Here is a 24,861-nt window from a genome sequence, read left to right as displayed (position 1 = left end):
GCTTCCTTGTACCTGATGAAAGTTTCCGCTGTCCCAGCTAACTTGAATGCTTTAAAAGCACGTTTTTTATTACCAACCTCGACCTTAACTCTTTTATTCAGCCATAAGGGTTTTGCTTTGCGATGCCTCTCCTTGCTTACAAGGGGAATATACTGTTGTGTATACCTGCAAAGCAATGTTTTAAAAGATGTTCCATTTTCCTTCTGTGTCTAACCCCATGAAAAGCCTTCCCAGTTGACACATTGCAGAGATGCCCTTATACTGGCAAAGTCTGCACGTCTAAAATTGAGCGTTTTAGTTACTCCCTTATAGAGCTGTCTCTGTAGCATTATCTCAAAGGAGACCATGTTGTGATCACTGTTCCCCAAATGCTCACCCACACAAATGTTAGAGATAAGTTCAGTATTATTAGATATTACCAGGTCCAAAATAGACTCATTCCGAGTAGGTTCTTGAACCACCTGAAATAAAAAGTTGTCATTTAGCATATTTACAAACCTACTAGCTTTTTCTGACTTAGCCACCCCATTACTCCAGTCAATGTCCGGATAATTAAAGTCCCCCATAATAACAACTTGACCCAATTTGAAGCCTCCTCCATTTGCAAAAGTAGCTGGGCCTCATCCCCCTCATCTATACGGGGTGGTTTATAGCATACACCAATGATCATTTTCTTTGTGACCTTCAGCCCTACTGAAATTTCTACCCAAAGAGATTCAACGTTTTCATTGGTAATGTCTTTATTACATGGCTTTAAATCTGACTTTACATAAAGACAAACCCCTCCACCCTTTTTAATCCCTCTGTCCCTCCTAAAAAGCGTATACCCATTTAAATTCACTGCCCAGTCGCATTTTTCATCCCACCAGGTCTCAGTGATACCAATTAAGTCATAATTTTCAATACATGCAATAGCCTGCAGCTCCCCTATTTTTTCCCGACAAGCTACGCGCATTAGCCAGCATGCAGCGGAGATTACTACTTCTTCCTCTACAGCTTACATTAGCTAAAGGACAGTTAGAGCTAAGGTGAAAATTAGTCTGTTTCCCTTGTAACAATGGAAGCTCCTTATCTGATAAACTATATGCCCCCCTCACTCCTCCCCCACAACCCTTTACTGGTCCCACTGCCCCATCTACACTAGCTCTCCCATAAGTTGAGCAAAATCTGGCAATTTTTTCGTAGCGTTAAAACTTGCGCGAAAAGTTGCAATTTTTTCGTAGCGCTAAAACTTGCGCGAAACGTTGCGCCTTTTAAATTTTAACGCTACGAAAAAGGCGCGACTTTTCGCGCAAGTTTTAACGCTACGAAAAAATCGCAACTTTTTGCGCAAGTTTTAACGCTTCGAAAAACTCCCCAGATTTTGCGCAACTTTCGGAATGGCTACGAAAAACTCGCATTTTTTCGCGCAAATCGTAAAGGCAATGAAAAAATCGCAAAAAATATGAAAAAGTCGCAAAAAGTTTGTTTACCAGTCGGAATTTTTCCAATTCGGATTCAAATTCGTGTCTTAGTAAATCAGCCCCCTAGGGTAACCTCCAATGCCTAAAACCAATAAGAAGGCAAGCTGAGGCTGGGACCAGCTAAAAGACTCATGAGAAAATAATGAAAGTGACCTGGAAACTAGGATGGATGAAGGATTATCATCATGGCATTGCTCAAGCTTAAAAACACCCACTATAAACAGCGCTCAGCTTCCTTAGGGGTTTTTAGGGCCCAACTGACGCATAAATGCAAGCAAGGGTTAAGGTTAACACAGACAATATTAATAGAAGCTTTAATTTCAAATCTTGTTAAAAATTAAGTAGCCTGTAGGGGACTGTGCCATTTTCTTGTTATATGTTAAACTACAGTACTTGTGGTATCAAATTGACACACCAGTATGAAAGGGGCCCCGTAATAAGCGAGACAGGAGTGAGAGCACGGGGCCATGATAAGGTTAGGAAAGGGCCCGGGGAAAAAGTGTTAGGTGCGAGGCATTATGGGGGATGTAGCCTGGAAGGTGATTGGAGGAGAGAATGAAGGAGCAAGACAAACGTTGAGAAGCGCGGAGGAGAGCAGCCATTTTGTTTGCAGCAGCTCCCACCCTCCCTCCCTTAGCTTTAGGAGAAAGAAAACAGGGGTCATAGGGTGCAGGGGAACAAGAGGGACATATTCGCAGCCAGGGGGTGGCCAGAACTAAGAGGAGCCAGGCGGAAGGTTAGGCCTGAGGATAGGGATTACAGCCATAGGTCGGTGGGAAATGGGGCTGTGGTAGATAGAGAAAGGGGTTTCTAACCTCAGGGAACTGTTTACGGTGAGGGCAGATACAGCTGCCACAAAGCAGCCTTCAGCAGCTTATTGTTATTATTGTAATTATGTTACCAAGAGACTAAGTTATATTATTTAATGATATGAGTGTTATTGTTAAACAAATTTGATACTGTTGCAAATAAATGGGCTGCTGCCTTTTTCTACCCAAAAGGTTGTCGTGTGAATGTCTTGGTGGGAACAAAGGAGGCAGGCCTAAAGGTAGGGGGTTGGCAGAGAGGGCCACAGAATTGACGCTGCCCTTATCATGCCCTGAACCCAATACTCCAGGTTCATTGGCCATGCCTGCTCCTCCTCGACCGTGCACCTAGTCAGCCCCAATCCGCTAAAGTCTGATCACACTTGCTCTATGACTGTTTGGAGAATCTCACTTGCAACTTTTGTATGTTTTAATTTGTCTTTAACGAATAATATATTTATCATAACTGCACAGTCTTTTTTTTAAGTTTATGTTTTTCCTTAAAGTGAAAATGGCTTCTGTTTGCCTGTACAGTTATGGGACCTGTTATCCAGAATGCTCGGGACGGGTTTTCCAGATAGGGGATCTTTCCGTAATTCGGATCTCCATATCTTAACTCTACTAAAAATCATATAAACATTAAAAAAAACCAATAGGATTGTTTTGCCTTCAATAAGGAATAATTATCTTAGTTGGGATCAAGTACAAGGTACTGTTTTATTATTACAGAGGAAAGGGAAATCATTTTTAAAAATTAGAATTATTTGCTTATAATGGAGTCTATGGGAGATGGGCTTGTCATAATTTGGAACTTTCTGGATAACGAGTTTCCAGATAAGGGACCCCATACCTATACTAAACTACAGATGTCTTCTGTTTCCATAAATAACCTGGCGATAGCGTCTGAATGTTTCTGAAATGAAATGAAATATCCCACAATATTATCATTAAAAATAAATCACTGTACTAATATATGCTAATTTGTGAATAGTTTTAATTCTAATTATGCCAACCCATTATGCAAAACCCATTATGCAACCTATTATGTAAATTCATTTTGAACTTCCTGCATGGAACTCTTAGCTATAATTCATAAAGCATTACCTAATAAATACAATTAAACATTTTGTTGTATTTCAATGATGTTACTGTATTTAACTAATTAAACAAAACATTAGATCTACTCTTGAATATTAGTTACTTTGTGCTTTTTCAATAACGTATTTTTTCAATTCCAACTGGGGTAAATATATATACATGAAATGCATTGTTGTACAGCTATAGAATCTATTATCCAGAAAGCTTGCAACATGGGTTTTTTTCCCAGCAATTAGAATATCTATACCTTAAGTCTACTAAAATTTTTAAACATGAAATAAACCCAGAAGGATTGTTTTGCTGCCAATATGGATTCATGCAGCTTAGTTAGGATCAAGTACAAGCTATTGTTTTATCGTTAAAGAGAAACAGGAAATTATTTTAAAAAATTAGAATTATTTACTTAAAGGACAAGAAAAGGCTAAGTCACTTGGGAGTGCCAAAATGTTAGGCACCCCCAAGTGACTTTAATCGCTTACCTTGTACCCTGGGCTGGTGCCCCTGTTAGGAGAAAACAGCACCAGCCCGGGGTACCTGTAGCGAGCGCTTCCTCCTTCCGCCTTCGCTTTTGGAAGGACTAAGGACAGGCGCATGCGCAGTAGAGTGAAAATCCGACTTCTCTGTTAAAGTTCGGCTTTTCACTCTACTGCGCATGTGCGCGCGACAGAAGACGGAAGGAGGAAGCGCTGCAGCTACCCCGGGCTGGTGCTGTTCTCTCCGAACAGAGGAAGAAGGTAATCGATTTAAGTCACTTGGGGGTGCCTAACATTTTGGCACCCCCAAGTGACTTTGCCTTTCCTTCTCTTTTAAAATGGAGTCTAAGGGAGATAGCCTTTCCTTTAATAAAGACCTTTTCTGGATATCAGGTTTCTAGATAAGAGATTGAAACGACTGGTGAAACATATTCCACGTATTCTTCTCACATTTATTATTATCCAGAACTCTTGTTCAACTCCTTCCCTTAAAATGTTTTTCATTACTTTGCTGTATAATGCACCTATGGGCCTGCAGCCTTGTACTAGCCCACCATCAGCTGTTGCTGTAAGCCCCCTTCTACTTTCATTAGGTCAGTCAAAGAATTCTGACATGAGCCCAAAACTGCAACTCTGATTTGAAACATCTTTATTTCACTTAAAAATTGTAGGTTTTAAAAAAATGACATACAGACTTTATTCATGCAACCTATACAAAAGGGGTCATCAACCCTTTTTACTTGTGAGCCACATTCAAATGCAGTGTCAGACTGGGAACCCAGGGAGCCACCAGAAAACCTTAGACCATAGGCCCGCTTTTCAAATAATTTTTCTCATGATCTTTATTCTCTTAGACACTTTTATTTACATGCTAGAATATATTCGTCCATCTATTTATCCTCTTTCTTCCCATTCAGAAATAGGGAATGACCATGAAACAGGCCAAATGGTCAGGGGCAGGAGGGCCCACTTACATCTGGGCCCACCAGGACTTTTTTTGGTATCCTGGTGGGCCAGTCTGACACTGTTCAACTGTAAAAAGAGTTGGAGAGCAACATATGCCTGCAGGAGGCTCTGCTTGGAGAAAACCTGTGTCTCTGTGCTTCCACATCTTGCCGCCAAGCCAAAAATTTAAAAAGGGCACCTACGTAAAGAACCATGGATGGGCAAATTATTAAAAAATAGCTGATTTTACTTTCTACATGGCCATCTTTATGGTACTGATTAAAGTACCCACATGTGGCTATTTAGCATTAGCTCTGTATAGTAAGAACAAAGCAGGTTATTTTAGGTTGATATGCATTTGTTTGCCAGGCTCCAATTTATAGAAATTCATATACAATTTACAATACAAACTTGTCTTATTTGGCTCTAGCCTTCAAGATTGTATAGAGACAAGATAAATTGTATTTGGGAGTCCTCAAGTTAGAAAAACTACAGAATATTCTAAATACAGGGTAGTTATACAATAAAAGGGACCAGACAGCCAATAACAGAAATAAATATTCCTGGGCCTGGGTGATAGGGCATGCCCTCCGGACACATTTTTTAGTGGCAAATTCTCACCGGTGCGAGTGCCCAGTGGGTCGTGAGGGGGTACAGGCCTGGGTGTCATTGCACCCTCTGCACCCCTCGTAGTTCTGCCAATGCAGACAGCCGTTAAGGCACAACAGTAAAGTCTAATGAAAAAAAATGAGTAAACCATTTAAATTAAGCAACATTTCATTTTTTAGCACTGACCACTAGAAGCCAAGACATGCTTGTTTTTAGCCCCAAACACCAAAAGCTTTAAGTTATAAGCCACATTGAGAATTGTTTAATGATTTTATTATTTAATGGAAAGCTGGAATGTAATGTAAGTAAAGGTATAATTTGTCTGCTATTTTTGGATAAGTAAAATAAAGATCAGGCAGAAAGATGGAAAGGATATCATTACTGAAAATGAGCTTTCGACTTCAGTCGTTACTTAAAGTTCATTATAGTGCCACATAACTGTTGCAAGCACCTTGACAGATTAATCATCTCTGGCATTAGGCATATGTATGAAATCAAACCCCAGCAATAAAGTTGATGGGATTAACCTATCTTCTCTTTAAAATTATAGCAAGGAATACAGGCAATTTTATAAATCCACAGAATAATCTACTATATAAATTACCAGTTATACAGGCAATGGATGCTGATACTGTAGTTGCAATTGTGAAATCCATAATGTTAGATTTGTTCGGCTTGTTAGGTTTTTATACATGATAATAGCAGGGTTCTGGGACAGCAACTGCACAACGGGACAGGTATACATAATAATAAATATAATTTTGTCCCCTTGCCTAGGGTCGATAAATCTGTTATGCCAAATATTAAATCATTATCCTTTATTTATATAGACCCAAAACATTGTGTGCTTCTTTACAAAGACTGTTTATCATTCACCTTGGTCCTTGCCCCAAAACAGCTTAAAGTCTGAGTTCCCTATGACAACACAGGTGCATGTACGGAAGTTCCAAGAACAAATCCAAGCAGACATAAGCATAAAACTACAAATTATTTGCAGGTCAGAATATAACCCAGTACTTCAAAGCAGTAAGGCAGAAATACTAACCATTGCACTTCCATGCAGCCATCGAGCAGAGGCCACAACAACTGGGCAACTGTCTATGAATTAGACACACATTCAGATGGGATTTTTAGCCACTGTAATTTCTTGCCCATACAATCAAAAAGGTAAAATAGATTAGATTTACACAACCAGACAGACGTACTGCAACACAATCACAGGGTGATCTCTTAGGGGCCCTTTCATGTGGCAATGTCTGGGAAGTAAGGCTAAAAATATCCAAACTGTCTGCATGGAGTAAATGGCCATTATAACCCCCTTATGTATATTAATAAGAAGAATAAAGTCAAGATGTGATTTCCTAGTTACCAAATGAAAATATATTGTTAGATCACTACTACTGTCCTAGGTACCACTGAAAAAAGTAGATGAGTTTATGAACTCACTTCCAATATCTGGTCTTAATTTCTTGTCATATTCTTTCAGGAGCTTGTTAAGAATTAATGTGGCATCTGTGTCTTGAGTTTTAGGGGCAAGCACCCATTTTTGGTTCATTGTCAGATCTTCATATTCATCATCTTCAATCTTCCTGGAGCTGCAAGCAAAAATATTAGCTTATTTAGAATCTACAAGGCATTTCAGCTATTGCTTTCAAACAAACAAGGCAATCTGCTTTCTGCACCTCTGTTTACATTAATTTCAGTGTCCAAGCAATAATAGTGGGGGTCATTTATAAAGACTGGGCAAATTTGCACCTGGGCAGAAACTCATGGCAATCAATTAGATGATTGCTTTCAGTGCTCAACCTGCAGCTGGCTGGAAAAATCTAAGCTATGAGTTACTGCCCAGGTCACACGTGCCAATTTCATTAGTCTTTATAAATAAGCCCCAGTACTGTCTTTCAACAATAAATGAATAAAGGGAAGCTTTCTATTGCACCCTCCTATTGAATAAAAGAAAGACTTTTTTCCCCTAAGCAGTCAACTCAGTGTTCAGCTTGCTGAGCCATCCTTGCATAATTTATTTGATAATAAAACTGTAAAAGCCTGTTAAATGTATTTTACCATAGTATCTATATAAAAGTCTATCCGCACTGCTAGAACTATTTGTGAAATAGCTAAAGCAATTTTGTACAGTGATTGTCTTCAAATGATGTCTAAAACTGTTCAGTTCATATAAAACTACATTGGTGCCAGAGTTTAAGGGCTTATTTTTGCCTTTTTATTTTATCATCCACTCTTTGAAACCTTTTTACATCCATAATGAAAATAAGGTAACACTGCCTTAAACTTCTGTACCCATCTCATTCATACTCACAAGTAATCAGACATTATTGAAATAAAATCCATGTGAAATAATTGCAGTAAGTAAGCTTCAACATGACTTCATTCTAATAACACAACAAAGGGGTACTGAGTGCTTCATGCAAATGAACACTTGAATACCTTGCTTATAAGAACTCCAATATAATAAGTTTCTAAACCTAAAGGTAAGACCATATTGAAATATAATAAAGAATCAATAGGAACAGCAAAACACAAGAAATTCTGAATGTCATGACTGAAATACGTACAACACCTCTCACCGTGTCTTAACATTTCATTCTATTAATAAATAATCGCTCTGGAATAGATCTTGTCATTCATATATGGATTTGCACAAAATAGCTAGATATTGGCTAAAACTTAATCTTCAGCTTCTAAATTAATTTTATACACTATATATTTGATCATACAGCAGACAATGGCCAGTGCCAGTGTAGTACCCTCTACCCTGGAAATTATGTTTCCAATATGGCTTCCAATATGGCTTCAGTCTCTATAACTATATATTTTAGATAAGGAAAGTTGGGAAAGTGCTTGGCTTAAGTTACCCAAAGAAGCAAAAGCAAATTTAACTCTATTCTGTGCTCTACAGCTGTGGTGTGAACACTTGCCTTGTAGGGTTGCTAGTTTATTGTTTCTAAGTCCCTAACTATACTTCTGTTTATCACAGTTGGATATCCTTCAACTATTTTTTAGTTTTTGTACTGACTAATGAATATTTACACTGTAAGTAGTTATTCTAATTTCCTTTTAAAACGCAATAATGAACACAAAAAAAACTACATTTTGCTGTTCTTAGACCTTAGTAAATGTAATGGCTCCTGATGAGAAAGAAGAGAGCTAACTGGGGCATATTATAGTATAAATATATTACTAAAATGGACAGTACTAGGGAAACCTAGGGCAGTATCCAATATGCAATGTATCTGCACACATACCGTGCTGGTCATGATCTCATAACACTGTGGAAAAATATTCACTTTGCTTTTTTACAAAAAAAAAGTTTCTAAGGAAAATATTTGGAGTAGTGTGGCATCTACATGCAAACAAACTCATTGTATGCATTGCAAGATACTGCTAAATAAGCAAGCAGTTTAGAAAATTCATTAAAGGCATTATAGCATCTGGATCTTAACATGACGTTCTTTGTGTAACAACAGTGGGAATGTGGCTTGTATTTTAGCAACAGCAGGCAATTAGGCAATTAGTACATTAATGTAATAAATCTTCTAATGACTTTGTTGCAAAGGAAATCACATTATATAGGTATATATATATATATCGGGATTTCTTCCAGAGATCCATCAGTGTCGATCTTTCCAGCAAAGGTAATTGCTAGGGTATAGTCTACCCTGCAAGTGACAGGCTCAGCTGCATTTCATGGCATTGGTCACATTGCTGTTTCACTTGTTAAACAAAATACTGAGAACGTACAGAACTGGCAGATGCTGCTAATCATAGAGTGCTAAGAACAACATTTTACAGTCATATCCCCCATTCCTGTTCATCAATGCACATATTTTAAGAATTGCTGAACTGAGTGAGCAACTTTTTTAAGTGAGATCACCAACATTTTAATGAGCTGCCCTAGTTCAGTGTTTTTGCCCATATGAAAATAATCAATCACATTCAGCAGGTTGTTATAAATAGCATTCAGTGGGATTTACATTTTGAATAACAAATCAGATGAACTATTGCCCAGTTAGTCATTTTCCCCACAGCATATTCACAAACCACAGTAACATTAAAAGGACTTACCAGGCTTGGAAAACTGACAGTAGAAAGAAAACCACCAGGAGCCTTGCAGACATGATAACTAAAGATGTTGCTAGATGAATGGAAAGCAATCTTAGAAAGAGGCACTAAGAAAAGGAAAACACATAGAAATTCCCAATTCTTGTTCTTTTCTGGATCCACACTCAAAGCAAGGAATGGGTCTTCATGTTGCTTGTGATGCAGGAATGTGCAGCCAACCATGCATCAGAGACAGGCTGTGTAATGTTCCACTAGTAGTTTCATTTACAGAACCAGATCCAGCACTTTTATCGCAAATGAGAATAGTTGCTCAAACGGTGCAGCTCCTTGTGGCTCCTTTGCGATGTATGCCTATTAAACACATGCTAACTGGGATACCCTTACATTCAGTTAATCCAGAGCAGCAAAGCGCACAAGACACAGTGAATGTAGAGAAGAACAGTTTCCAAAGAGTCTCATCAGCTTCAGTTTGAGCGGCACCAAGGCGCAGGTACGGCGCAGGCAAAGTCTCAAGCTCTACTGAATCAGTTTGTGGGCATTAGTGTGGGCGGAGCTTGGCGCGGCGCACCGGCAGCTCCAGGGTCCTAATTCGGCAGAGCAACAGGGAGTTGCTGACCAGGGTGCTAAAGTGAAGGAGTCGGACGGAGTGACAGCAGGCGCGGTTCAGAACCACAGACAGCGATGGGTTAGAAAATACATAAATCGCATGTGTCGGGTTGTTCAGTCTTACGCGGAGGGTCGTTTCTGTTCGATGTGGATCTTCTCAATATGTTACATATTCTCTCCCTTTTAACGTTATATTCCCCCAGTTCAATTCTTAAGAAGCCATGAATGGAAATGGATTGCCTTGTGCCTGGTTACTGTTATCCTCCATTTTAGCGTAGGCACATACATCTCCTATAACTCTCCTATACGGTTTCCAACTAGTTTGCGCTATTCCAGCTCCTACATACAAATGGTTTAGCGATTTCACTGACTTTGTTCTTTCTTTCCAACTACTGTTAAATTATTCTGTATTTAGTGCAAACTCCCATGGATTATAATATATCTACTTATAACCCCACTGGCAGCATATAGAATTCTGTTGGTCCATTCTCATCCCGAAGCCCCACACTCCAGTCGTCCAGTTCAGACAGGAAATCAGTGAGGCAAGGTGTTTCTTGTAAATAGTTGCTACAGTAACACTACTATCATTTATATAATAAATCGCACCTTGTATTTATTTGTATTTATTGTTGTACTTTGTATTTATCCATTATCTTTAACCCCCTGTCTGTATTAATGAATTCTACTGTACAGTGCTGTGTACATAAGTAGCGCTTTATAAATAAAGATATACATACATACATACATAGTTACGCGCCTTTACTTGCTCTTCTTTAATTGGGTGCCCCGCCCTCCAGGAACGCTTCATCTGTTTCCTATTCACCAGTAAGTAGAGCGAATAACTTCAGATCTGAAACATATTAAATATCTACTAAAACGTTTTGGAACTCTTGGAAGGCCAAGCATGCAATTTTCTGAAGCAGAGGGGGAAGACTTTGACTTTCACTAAACATGAGTGCAATACATAAGCAGTTTGACAAATAAAGCAAAGTGTTTTGACATTCTTATTTAAAGGAACAGTAACACCAAAAAATGAAAGAGCTTTAAAGTAATAAAAATATAATGCACTGTTGCCCTGCACTGGTAAAACTGGTGTGTTTGCTACAGTAACACTACTATAATTTATATAATAAGCTGCTGTGTAGCCACGGGGGCAGCCATTCAAGCTGGAAAAAAGGAGAAAAGGCACAGGTTACATAGCAGATAACAGATAAGTTCTGTAGAATGCAATAGTGTTTTATCTGTTATCTGCTAAGTGCCTGTGCCTTTTCTCCTTTGAATGGCTGCCCCCATGGCTACATAGCAGCTTATTTATATAAATTATAGTAGACTTTCTGAAGTAAACACACAACTTTTACCAGTGCAGGGCAGCAGCACATTATATTTTAGTTACTTTTATACACTTTCATTTTTTTGGTGTTACTGTTCCTTTAATGAAACCGGTTCAGCTTTCTTGTATTGAGAGAATATTCACTCTGACTTTGCCTGTGTTGCTTCTTCTCATTTTAGATTAAAAAAAAAATGTTACTGTTGTTTTACAAGTGAAACCTATGACATGGCACACGTTTCTGGACTAGACATAAAATATTCATTTTAGTTGAATGCTCAGCATTACGCACCTTCTGAATTATAAGCAATTGAATCTGACAGCTGATTTACAGCAATAGTGATGAGCGAATCTTTCCCATTTCCCTTCACCCAAAAATTTGCGAAACCCTTGAAAAGTTCGCAAAGCAAAAGCTTGGGACAGTTTCTTCTATGCGCACAATTTTTACATGCAAAATTCTTTACCGATAATTTTTTTTTTAACTCCAAGTCAGTGGATGTTTTTCTCACTCCTACCATGACTTTTTTTTTGGCATGTGACATTTTTCTTCCAAATAGTTTACAGGCATTTATTCTTGGCAATTTTTTTGTCTCAGCAAATTTTTTACACAGTTTTGTGAGAAAATTTGCCAATGAAGAAATGCAGAATTTAGCCCCAAATCCATGTCCGGCGAAAAAATGAGCTCATAACTAGTAGCCTATATGTAGCAAGTTACCTATATACTGCAATATTGTTTCTTTCTGAAATCTATAGTTTTGTTAACTTTGCTGATATTTTTCTTTGGTTTCAGCTGGGATCCAAGAGAGAAGGGAGTGCTCTAGGAAAGAGAATACTGAGGTATCTAGTTAAACCTAAACCTAGTTTCTAATTGGTTGGAGGTAGCAATAATATAGCTGGTAAACAACATTGCTGTTTTCCTGATGTCTATTAAAACTGATCTTTTTTTTTTCTTTAAAGTATATTAGAACTTTAACCTTTCCTTTCATCCACTCGTAATTCTTGGACTGTCCAAATTAATTGCATTAAAAAGCATAGTATTTATATCAATCAGTGTATACTTGATCATTAAAAAATGGAGACTTATGAAATATGCCTATTTTGGCAATTCATATATTTACACACAATATTTTTCAATATAGGCGAATACTACCTTGTATGTAAAAGGTAGCCAGTTTATCCCTTGAATTCTTATGTTGGCAACATGTAAGATTGCAAGTGCTTCTCATATCGCCAATGGGCACAATAAATTTCATGTTTGCCAGTGTGCAATTCAGTAAATGTTAATATAAGAAACCCACACACATATTTGTAAGAAGCACAAGGCATTGCTTAAGCAGTTACTGAAAAAGCATACTTTTTGCATATGAGCACTCCAAAAAATGTTGTCCTCAACAGGAAAAAGCTAGTTTGACCTCCTAGCATAGGGGTAACAGCAGAGTATAAAGGGGGTCATCTGAACACTCAGAATTGTATGTTTAAATAAAGGGCTGCAGAGGCTTCTCTATAACCTGGCAAACTATTCCTAAGCTTCTGGAAGACGACAAACTCCAAATGTGGGTTGCAGGATAAAAATATTGTGAGATCAAGGATTTTTCTGAGAGAGGAAGTCTGATACCAAAAAGGAGACGAGAAATCCTGTGTTTCTTTAGATAGAGGACTTCTGTGAGTGCTTATGGCTGTATTTGCATAGACCTTTCTGATAAAGTTTACTTAGTTTTTACCTATTTATTCTCCTTTAAATGCAAAGTTTAACAATGGGTGCACATCTACCAAGGTCCTTCCACTCCTAGGACAACCGGTAGGCAGTTATAGGCAGCACTCCATTATAAAATAAAAAGCTTTTATTTTCATGTGATGGGGCAACAGCAATGTTTTGTGCCTTAACTCTCTCTTTATCAAGCTTCATAAAGAGTCAATTAAGGCTTGAAATGTTGCTGATGCCCCTGATGTGAAAATAAAGGCTTTTTATTTTATAATGGAGTGCTGCCTATAACCATTTGTGCTCATTTATGCCCTCAAGTGCTGTTGTGCACCCCACAATTTCTGGACAGTCAGTTGTGGGTAAAAAAAATTTTCATTAAAAGTTCTAGCATCAAAACACCCTACTTGCACTTCCATATATTTGTGTCCTGAGCTGCTCAGTTTTTCCTGCCTTCTGTTCCTAAATGAGCACTACTTCCCACATTAAAGGAGAAGGAAAGGCTAAGTCACTTGGGGGTGCCAAAATGTTAGGCACCCCCAAATGACTTTAATCGCTTGTTCCTTGTACCCCGGGCTGGTGCCCCTGTTAGGAGAAAACAGAAAAAACAGAAAAGCCCGGGATAACTGTAGCGAGTGCTTCCTTCTTCTACGTTTCTTCTGCAGCGAAATCCCTGGGCCGACGCATGGGCATTAGAGTGAAAAGTCGACTTTCTTGTTTAAGTTCGGCTTTTCACTCTACTGCGCATGCTCAGCGTGCCAACGCGGAAGAAGGAAACTCTCGCAGCTACCCCAGGCTGGTGCTGTTCTCTCTTAACAGGGGCACCAGCCCGGGGTAAAAGATAAGCGATCAAAGTCACTTGGGGGTGCCTAACATTTTGGCACCCCCAAGTGACTTAGCCTTTCCTTCTCCTTTAATGGGGGGAACTGTAAAACTACCACCACCTCCTGATCAGACAGTAATTCCAGGATTCCTTTTGCATGCAGTATCAACTGGCACAGCATACTTGCTAAAGAATTAGATGCAAATGTCACTCACAAGAGAACACCGGAAATGACAGATGGACTTCTGATTGCATGTAGGAATTGAATGGTTAGGGGTTCACATTAGCCCTAGTCAGAATATGTAAAGAGAGACATGTGAATAGAGAAAAAGAGAGAAAAAGGATTTCCGATATATTCACTTGTAAGGCTCTTTAGTATCAACACATTATTCTGTATTAGAAAATGTGCTAGTGAGAACACTTTTTTTGCTTCCAGGTTGATTAAATGGAAATAAAGTAATGATGATGGTACAGTGTAACGGAATACTCCAAATATCATATTCTGCAATTTCACAGTTAAAACATGTTTACTTTTCTGATGTGTGGCTGTATTTTCTTGTTCAGTTAAATTAATATTTGCATGGAGAAATCATTTGAATCAAGAAGTGACATAAAGTACCTTTAAGCTGTCAAAGAGAAAGCATTGCATTCTGCTTAGGTAAATTGCTTGTTGAGCAAAAACCTTGCTCTAATGTTGGCATAAAATATAATGTAATAATAAATCCTACTAAAGTATTCATTATATGCAAATGTGCATGTCATAGTCTTAAAACATAGGCAACTTAAAGAAAGTCAGGTCTGGCAATATGTATGCAGATGATCTTGCCTTGCTCCACCACTTACTTACTTTCTTTCTTTTTTTCTTTATGTCTTTCTTTCTTGTATGTATGTATGTATGTATAACTTTATTTATAAAGCGCCACAAGGGTACGCAGCGCTGTACAGTCTTACAGAATACAAAATTACACACAGGGAGGACAAGTGATATAATAAATAAATACAATAAATACATATATGTATATATATATAAGTGCCATGTGGTATGAGACACAGTAGGAAGGAGGTCCCTGCCCCGTAGAGCTTACAATCTGAGTGGTTGGGTAACATACAGGCACAAACTGGAAGGTAAGAGTGCATCAGGTATGGGCATTTGCCCTTAAGCGCAGGACTGGGCAAGATAATGTCTTAGTGCTCCAGAAGGTAACAGGTGAGTTTTTTCTTAAAGAGAGTGGGTGAGTTTTCCCTACGGAGGGATTCAGGGATAGAGTTCCAGAGGTAAGGAGCAGCGAGATAGAAAGGTTTAAGACGAGAGAGCGCAGTAGGTGTGGATGGTGTAAAGAGACGGAGGCTCTGAGAGGAGCGGAGGAGACGACCAGGAACATGTAGGGAGACCAGTGAAGAAATGTAGTGAGGAGCAGAGGAGTGAAGGGCTTTGAATGTCAGCAGAAGGATTTTGTAAGCTATCCTTTGCTTGACAGGCAGCCATGCTAGTGAGCTTAATTGAGGCTGAGCTGGATCCCTCTTAGGAGAGAGCAGGAGGATCCTGGCAGCAGAGTTTAAGATTGATTGCAGGGGAGAGAGGTGGGAGTCTGGGAGGCCGGTTAGTAGGAGTAAATATATATATATATATATATATATATATATAATTCATATTTTCATATTCTAACATAAAAAACAACAATGAAGAGCCACCCATAATGTGTATTATATTACCCTGAGGATTGTGCTGCACCTGTGAGCCATGTTGGCCAGTCTTTCTAAATTTCAGTCTTCTTCAAAAGTGTCAACATCTTTATTGTGCTCAAGAGCTCAAACTTGTCTGCATTTTTTTAGGGATACATTTCAAATTTAAAACAACTCACTTTCTAGTAATTTACAGCTGTAATCTATTATTGATGCTTTATATTTGCCTGCACCACTCAATATGTGTTCTTTATGAGAAGCTCATAAAAGACAACCAGAAAGTAAACTGGAAATACTGCATATTAAATTTTATTATAATTATTTTGTGTTTGTTTGCTTTCATAACTATGAATAAACGGGAACTTCTTTGTCATATAGCATTTACATAGTCATCCAAATAGTTCTGACAAATGTTTTAATACACATTGTCACTATTTTGTAATTAAACGTAATGGCACATATAGTATTTCTAGTTAAATTGGTGGGCTTCTCCAATGTAATTAGTTAATAAACCCTTAATGAAAGTTTGTTCCTGCCTGTATCAGAAGCAGGGATCTGAATCACTGACCAGAGTGAGACTATAATGCATTTTTTTAGTATGAACATGAAGGTAGATCCTGACACCATGACACTGCACCCCTGCCTATGTTAGTAACTGTGAAATTCGATGGGAATACACCCTGGTTCAAAGAGGAAACCTTTATCAAGTTCATGATGAGAACAGAGGACAGGCTACAGAAAAGTTAACCATGAGGAGTTCACTTTGGAGGAATGTTGATTTAGATCTTTTGTGAAAGCTTTTATGGCACATGGAAAATAGAATTTGCGAGCACTAGATATACTCTGATGCTTTCATTATTGTGAGAATAACAGAAGCCATTATGGATTAAGCAAATAGCTGTAACAACCTAGTAGCAGGTATATATTCTGCTCTACTTTAGTTATGATAATAAAAGTACCACACAGGGTATTTGTTCTCTGTGTTCTCTTAAAATGTCTCCCACGCTAAATGGAAAGAATTCTGTTTTAAAAATATGGAAGTTAGTGTTTCTAAGTGATAATCTGTCAACTGGCACAAGTGTGCACCCCAAATAAATGCTTTCACATTAAAGTGAATGAGCAGAAGCTGCAAATGGAAAAATGATTTTTGACTGCGGCAGTTCTCCGTGCAGAAAATTAGATGATCAAAATCTTCAGTGTGTACTAAACTAAGAGCAAACTTTGCACTTGTTATCATCCCATACTCTGGATTGTGTTGCTTATGTCTTGATTATATATCAATGGAAAGAAAGCGGTGAGTGTAGGGAATGGTACAACAAAAGAATCGAAAGAATGATTAGGGAGAGAGAAAGAGCTGAAGGGAAATATAAAGGGCAAAGCAAACAGGGAAGAAGGAAAAACAGTAAAGATGAAGAGGACAAAATCTTTTTGGGAAAGAGAGAAGCATTAAGCAAAAAGATAAATGGGAAAGCAAAGCTTAGGGTTGAGTATTTTTTTACCTGGTACAGTCTTGCAGCGAAACTTGCTGCTTCACTCACAGTGAATCCACGCTAGAATTTCTTCTTGTGATCTGTTTTGGTAAAAACAAAATGCTTCCAGCAGACATCCTTTTTGCCCTTTGCCTTCCATATGTGATGCTTCTTTGTTCTCTGTTCAGACAGCTGAATTCAATACAATGCATAATTAGTTAAAAATTAAAATGGGAATCCGGTCAACCTGATTTGGAGAGTTTCTGTCTTGACCGATTGGAAAAAAGGATAACCAGACAGTACAATGTTTTTTATATGTAGAGTGTATATGTAGAGTGTTATATGTAGGAGCTTCTCTAACATGGTAGGGCAATCTGTATGCTATTGGTGAGCCAAAAACACCCTACCCACAATGTAATTTCACCTTCCCATTGACTTCAATGTATTTTAGAGAAATTTTATGGTTTTGCTATAGTGTCCACAAAGCAAAATGCCTTAGAAATGATCTCTGGCAAAGGCATAAGGAGCATAAAAAGGAAATTGGGTGGTAAAGAAAATAAAAGGAAAAAGGTAAATAGAGGGAAGGAGATGTTATTTAAACAAACACAACTTTTCCAGTCTTTCATGACTCGTCTTAACTATTTTGAAATGTGTTGCCAATATATATTTTTTAAAAAACAGTAAAATGGCTCAGTTTAAACATTTGATATGTTGTTTTTGCACTGTCTGCAATTAAATATAGGTTTTGAATGATGTGCAGATCATTCCATTCTCTTTTGATTTACATTTTACACAGTGGCCCAAATTGTTTTGGAAATTGAGTTGTATTATGGGATTTGAAAAGTCAGAGACTATTTTATTCTGCTTCATATAATGGGTATGTTGGAATATTGCACATCTTGAGGTCAGTGCTTGCTTGCTCTATGATCTATGCCTGTTATTGCAGTTATTCAGTAAAATAGCAGTTGAACTCAAATGCATTGTGGATTGTGGCCCTATGAGCTCATGCTAAATTTCTTGTTCAGCTCTTTTAGAGGTACCATTGACTGTGCTCCATCATTGGAGGCATACCCTAATAAATAATTCCCCCTTCCCCCTAATCTCCACATTCTCCACAGAAACAATTAAGACATTCAAGTTAGGATGTAACAGGTCATTGCTTTTATGAACAGAAATCCCTCTGTTTCCTGTCTGTATCATTCCTTACACAATCAAGGCCCCTCTGCCTAAAAGAGTTAGAACCCCCTTATATATGTGTTAATTACCATCCTGCATATTTCAGTTGCATATTTCAGTACTAGTCAAATTACCCCTGTAGAATGCAGAACAGTAGGTAATGGTAGCAGCATAGGTTGGGGCTCGAGAAAAGCACATATTTTTATAATTTGTCACTGAATTATCATACTATCACAGGTCAGTACAGCAAATCTGTAGCATTACACGAACAAGATTAATGTTAATTCATTAAACTGCTACAATGTTTTTGCAACAGGAACAGAAAATGGCCTCTCTGTTTTCTTAATATGACAGTTATCATTGAAAATAGAGTGCCTGGGACTGCTGGTGCACACTTAATACAGTTTAAAGTCCCAAAGTTATACTCAAGTGAACGATAACATTGTGAATCACTTCCTAAAGTGATCTGAAATTTTAGAGTAGCTTACTAAGTTAATGTTACAAGTTCATTAAAAAAAGAATTAGGGACCATCTAGAAAACCCATGTAGAAGGGCTATACCAATTGCATTCAATTTATAGGAGATACATTTATTTACTAAACTTCTAACATTGCTAATTTTTTTAATTTAAAATTTGAATGTATTTAAATAAACTTATTTCCACGCCTTACATTTACTAAAAAGTCTGAACTGAGAGAAGTTGCAGAAAATTTGCAAAGGTCCCGTTCTTTTTTTTTTTTGACTTGTCACATGCAAAACCAGCATCAAAAATCCAAAACCTCTAAAGTTTCGATCTTTCAGGAAAGGGAAAAGACATCTGCCATTGACTTTTACACAATATCGGTAAATTTTAGCTGACAAATTGTCGGATTGAGATTTTTAGCCATTTGGACATATAATAAATCTTGAAAAAGTTGCAACTTTTTTTCCCTGCAACTTTTAGCACTAAAAATCTGAATTGAAAAGAAATCCAGTGGTTTTAGCAAATGTCCCTGATTTTTTATGAAATCTGGCAACCTTTTTCTGGCAACAAAACAATAATTAACCTTGTTTTTGCCAAGTTGCCAAGAATCATGGGTATAGTAAATGTGTTCACCTTTTAAAGGTATAAAGCAGTATTTCTAAGTGCCAAATTAGTACAATACCAGGGGAAGTGCACTGATCCACCCCTCCCTCTTTTTATGCTTATAAAATACTACCTTTCATAAAGCTTTCGGCAGGAAATCTTTTCCACTCTTTCTTGGCAACTGCTAGCCTCCATACAGCATGGGAACAAGTGTAGCATGGAAAAGGAGTATAGTTGCCACACACAAAAATAAAATATAGACTCAACATGGTTAATGAAAAAATGATTTAGATACTTGTTGCAGACTACTCTCCTTGTAGTAATGCACAAGTATCCAAATCAATTGCTTAATAGCCATACAGCATGCATTTAAATGTGTGTCCAGTCTTAAAGGTTGGTGTGGCAGCCTTAAATAGAAGAAAGGCTCCTTAAAAATAGCACTGGCATTTGGGACCTTATGGGAAAAAGTAATACAAGTCATTATAGAAAAACTATGTGCAAAGCATAAATACTTTCTTGTGTGAAACCAAAAAAGTTTTTAGAGACATAACTGTCAGTGGAAAAGAGATCAGAAATTGTGTATTCTGGGCAAATGTGCAGAAAACTTAAACATGGCCAATTTCAATTTGCAATGTAATAACTGTGTAATGATTAACATTAGATTGTGAAATGTTTGTTTTTCTTTATAGATTTTTTTTCTGTCTTTGACTATTATTACATCCCCCCAGCCATTAATATAACTAGTTTCCATTAGCTAACTTGAGGAACAATCATCTTTAATAAGCCATGTATGAAATATGCCCAAGGCACACTTCCATTGATATCATGGCAACAATGCATAAAGCAAGGTGTTCCTTAAAAAAAGACAGAATTAGTCAAATTGTTAATACTTCACAATATCCTGCTTAGAATTGTTGCTACAGGCAAATCACTTAATTTTAGCTGTGCCCCAGCCTATTGTGTTTTTGCACTGCCACCAAGTACAGTGCATGATCTATGCAGAGAAAAGGGCTCCTGGTGCCTAACACAGGAATGTAACACGTCAGTGGGGTAGCAAGGATTTAGCCTTAAACAGAGTGAATAATATTTATTAAAGGTACATCGACACATTCCTGTAAAAAAATAGAATGTCTCAAGGTTAATGGGAGGATAAGGGAAACAAGGAACAGGTGAGGTTATATTGACACCGAGGAAGCAGGTTACTTAAGAAAGTAGCAGGCAGGGGGGACTTTTGTTTTCCTTACTTGGAAATCATGGGGGCAGTAGCATTCAAGAGCAGACTGTTCAATCAGCAGGATTGCATGAAAATGTCAGAATGATGCCCTCATCAAGGAGATGTGGGATGCAGAATAGTTCCTGTTGACTGCCTTGCTACAGTAACAAATGGAGCTAATTCTTCTACCTGAAGTCACTCCTCAAAGCCTGAAGCAGTCACATCTGCTCACCATGCTGAACCCCTCCTCCTCTGCTCCAGAATGGGAGCATTATGTAGATAAACCACAACTGTAAGGCCACAAGCCACAGGGATACATAATCAGCGGGCAAAGACTTAGCAGCAAGGAACCAGATGCGGCAGCAGGCCAGTTTGGTTGTGTCTGTAGAGAAGCTCAGAGAACTCTTTCAAGAATGTTTAGCAGACGTGATCAGATGCAGATCCTATAGTACCAATCTTGGTATGCATTCACCCAAATGGGCGTATGGACATGGAAAATGTTGTATGTGGGATCCGTGGAAAAGGTTTAGTGAAACATAAAGTGACCTATTTGCAGAGCACATCAAGTGCCAGGCCTCATCATGGGTTCTAGTATTGTCCAGTATAGTTCACAAAGGTATAAATGGGGTAGACACAGAAAAAGAGGTAGGGTGTGAGGTGAAAAGGTACCAAGGGCCAGAGATTTCTGGAAGCTCATGTACAATCCAAGGATAATGACACATTTTGGACAGGGGAGCATACATACATTTTCTTGCTGCTCCAGTTGGAGAGGTTTAATCTGGGTATATTGGGTCAAAAAGAGGAGTGAATAAAGGGAGCAGAGAAAGGCAGAGATACAGGTCAATGCCATGTACCTTCAGCAACTTGCTTTGAGTTTTCATTATATTGGCAAGTACTATAGATGTGAAAGCACCCCAGAACTGTTCAGGTTTGTTTTTCCACTTGGGCAGCATATTTAAAGGACAAGGAAAGGTTAACAAATTGGAGCACTGCCATGTTATTAGTAGTTTCCATTGTTTTCATTTATTGTGGATACAATTTACATCTTTTATATGTCAGTACACCTTGTTTGTGATGCAGTGGGCAAAAAATGCCAGTAGTGATGAGTGGAATCTTTCTTCAGGCATTGTGGATTTTTCAGAAAACCTCAGCAACATTTCTCAGCAAAAATGTTGACATATGTTTGTCCTTAGGTTGTTTGATATCTTCTGTGAAATTTGAAATGTCTGAGGCGTCCAGTATTTGGATGATTTCCTTTTTGTTGGGGGATTAAGTTGGGGGATTAAGGCCAGAAATCTATCACAAGGTCTAGTAACAGTTTATATTTGAAGCTGAGACAATTACTGCCTGGGAAGTTTAACTTTGTCTGCCAAATTTTGCAATTGGGTGTGTCTTTTCCAGAAGACTAGCCACCACAATGGCAGTTAAGCACCCCACCAATTGTTGAGACTGAACAACAAATGTTAAAAATGGGTATGGGTATAATAGTAATATTGGGATATTCCCTAGAGAAATAAAAGTGGAAGTCATGCTGGTATTAAGTCATTAAAAACAGTAAGCTATGATTATTTGTGGATATGGCATGATCCTTAGACTATCCAACTTATTTTGGGGAGAAATGGAGTGTGGGTTCCTGGCTGACAGCCTAGCAAAGGAAGCGTTCCAACAAAGAATTTAGCCTTACTGGAGCTGTTTCCCATAGAGGTGGAGGTGGAGATTTGGGGTGAAGAACTGAAGAATGCTGTTTTTCCTTCTCATAATATACTGGTGGTCTAGGCAATCAATAACCTAACTGCCATCTCATGTGCCTGGTTTTGAGATCCCCCAGGTTAGGATGCAGCATGTTCCAGGAGTTCAGAATGAGACTGCAAATAATCTCTGTGTTATGCAATGCTTCATCCAAGAGGGGCGGGCAGGGGGAGGCATGTAGGTGTACATTCACCCATTGCAGATCAGGAAGCACAGCCCACATCAGGGCCCTTTCCTTACTGCCTGTCCAATCTTTATTTGTACTAGACAAGGCCTTATATGAATTTGGTGAACCCAGTGTAGGCCTTGCTGTCCAATGCTACTTAGCCAGGTTACTTAACTCTTGGGTAATAATACTGTTATATCAGTGAAAATCCAGTTTAATCATTTCTGTATATAAAAGAGTTTGAAGTCATATAATATACACGTGGAACAGAGTATGATAGAAAATAACTTGTTTATAGCTGAATATCCATTTGCATAGTTGCCTTCCTACATGGGCACAGCTGGAGGTAACTCCACAAGATTGTCTAAACACAGTGTCTATATGGAAAAAACTGAGGCTCTTTGCATTTTGTTACATTAGAGACTCAGTTGTAAGTCATACCAGCAAGTATGTTTCCTAAATCCCTAGATTCTAACAAAATGTGCACATATGCAGCAAGAATAATGCACAGTAAAACTTTCTAGTAGCTAAATCAAAGAAAAAGTAATTGGAAAAATTGTTCTGTGAATCTACAAGAGTGACATAATTACTGATATTCCAGAATGCTCCAACATATTTGCAGATGATAAAACTTGCTCGGGGCTAAGTTAAGCAATATTAACATACCTGTTTCATGAACATTGCATTATTGCTTAATGTGCTGTCTTAATAATGAGTTCCCAAATTCTAATTCTAGAAGAATACAATGGGATCCATTATCCGGAAACCCATTACCCAGAAAGTTCTGAATTAAGACCATCTCCCATAGATGTCATTATAATCAATTCAGGTTTCTAAGACTGATTTCATTTTCTCTGGGGTAATAAACCAACACCTTGTACTTAATCCCAGCTAAGATATAATTAATTCTTATAGAGGCAAAACAATCCTATTGGGTTTATTTTATGTTTAAATTCTTTTTTAGTGGACGAAGATCCAAATTACAGAAAACCCCCAGGTCTCAAGCATTCTGGATAATAAGTCCCATACCTATAGCTGTAAATATATCTGCAGCCTGTGGATTCACAATGAAGAGGATGTAAGAACAGTGAAGCTAGTAATAAGTGAAAACATTTGTGAAAAATTTGTGAAATGGTGAAAAATTGCCAAACACATTGAAATGTGTATTTTGCTTGTATTTCACCTTTTTTCAGATTTGCATGATGTCCAGTGCCAAACGTAACCATCCAATAGCCTACCTTTAATGTTATCTTCTACTTACAAAATGGCAACAATGGGTTTGGGTGCTACTGGTGTAGCAGCAGTCACAAACACTAAGGTTACTCATTGTGTACAGAATAATATACCATAAAACTGTGCCAGCATATGAATAAATGTCTGATTGTCTCTGTTTTTATTAGTGCATAAACATGCAAATATCATTGTGATCTTTAGGCTACTGCCACTCAGAGCTGCGTAGAAGCAGAGGCTGGGAAACTACCCCTCCACTCCTATCTGCTCTTTGTTTTGTTTGCACCCAGAGTAACTGAGTTAGCTTGATGCAGACACAGAGAGCGGATTTTAGTGCAAAAAATGCATACTCAAGCATTTCTGTGGCAAAATTTGCTCTGTGTGTCAGCACCTAGGCCAACATAGTATATCTGGGTGCAGACTCAACAAAGAGTGGATAGGAGCAGATGGGCAGTTTCTTGGCCTCCACTTATAGACAGGCGGAGAAACCTCCACAGTAGCAGTAGCCAAAACAAGAACATGCTTAGTCCCTCTATACCTACTGACTTAATCAATGTTTCCTGTGTTCTTTATCTTAATAGTTCTTGTCTGACTTACAATAAAGCAAAGAAAGAGATTAAATCAAATGGCTAATTGATTTGTAATTAGCCGTGTTCTGTCTAATTTGAACAACTAAAAATTTGAGATACAGCACTGGAGTAATGTGCCTGTCAGCTAAAAATGTGGGAGAGGAAAATTAAAACCTGTGAAATTCTGGTAGTTTACGAACAGTTCAAATGGTATATAGCTTTGGCACACCTTTTTTTCAGGTATTTTTTGCATTACTATGAATCAACAGTAACACAGAAAATGATTAGTAAAACACTGTTCCCTGTTTCTACAATGCTGGGGGATTATCTCAATTACTTGTGAATATTAATATCCCAATGTTATCTGCAGAACTCACAGGTACATGTGACGTACAATGATATCTAGTAGGCATCAAGGAGGACTCTCACCCTCACCAGAAAAACTCACAATAAACTTTACTCTTGGAGGAATCCAGTTAAGTCAAAGAATGAGTTTAGTCTTTCTGAAAAACATGTTGCCAAGTGTCAGTAGGTAAGGGCATCTGTATATGGGTGATTATACTTGCTGTATGCTATTAACTCTTTAAATTCTATGCTGGTACAATTAGAGG

The 24,861-nt window shown here is 38.1% G+C and overlaps 1 protein-coding gene across 1 annotated transcript in view; it reads right to left on the bottom strand.

Annotated features, from left to right (window-relative positions):
• gabrg3 (gamma-aminobutyric acid (GABA) A receptor, gamma 3) overlaps positions 1–10,048 on the bottom strand; it is a 270,143-nt gene extending 260,095 nt beyond the window's left edge. The window contains exons 1-2 of the mRNA XM_002931640.5: positions 9,478–10,048; positions 6,841–6,989 (exon numbers count right to left, since the gene is read on the bottom strand). Coding sequence (XP_002931686.2) covers positions 6,841–6,989; positions 9,478–9,530 — 202 coding nt within the window. The 5' untranslated portion in view covers positions 9,531–10,048. The remainder of the gene's footprint in view (positions 1–6,840; positions 6,990–9,477) is intronic.
• Positions 10,049–24,861: the final 14,813 nt, after the last annotated feature.

This window comes from Xenopus tropicalis, chromosome 2 (genome assembly GCF_000004195.4).
Source record: "Xenopus tropicalis strain Nigerian chromosome 2, UCB_Xtro_10.0, whole genome shotgun sequence".
Lineage (NCBI taxonomy): Eukaryota > Metazoa > Chordata > Amphibia > Anura > Pipidae > Xenopus > Xenopus tropicalis.
The sequence above is the reverse complement of the archived record's forward strand: the minus strand, read 5'-3'. Positions and strand labels throughout refer to the sequence as shown.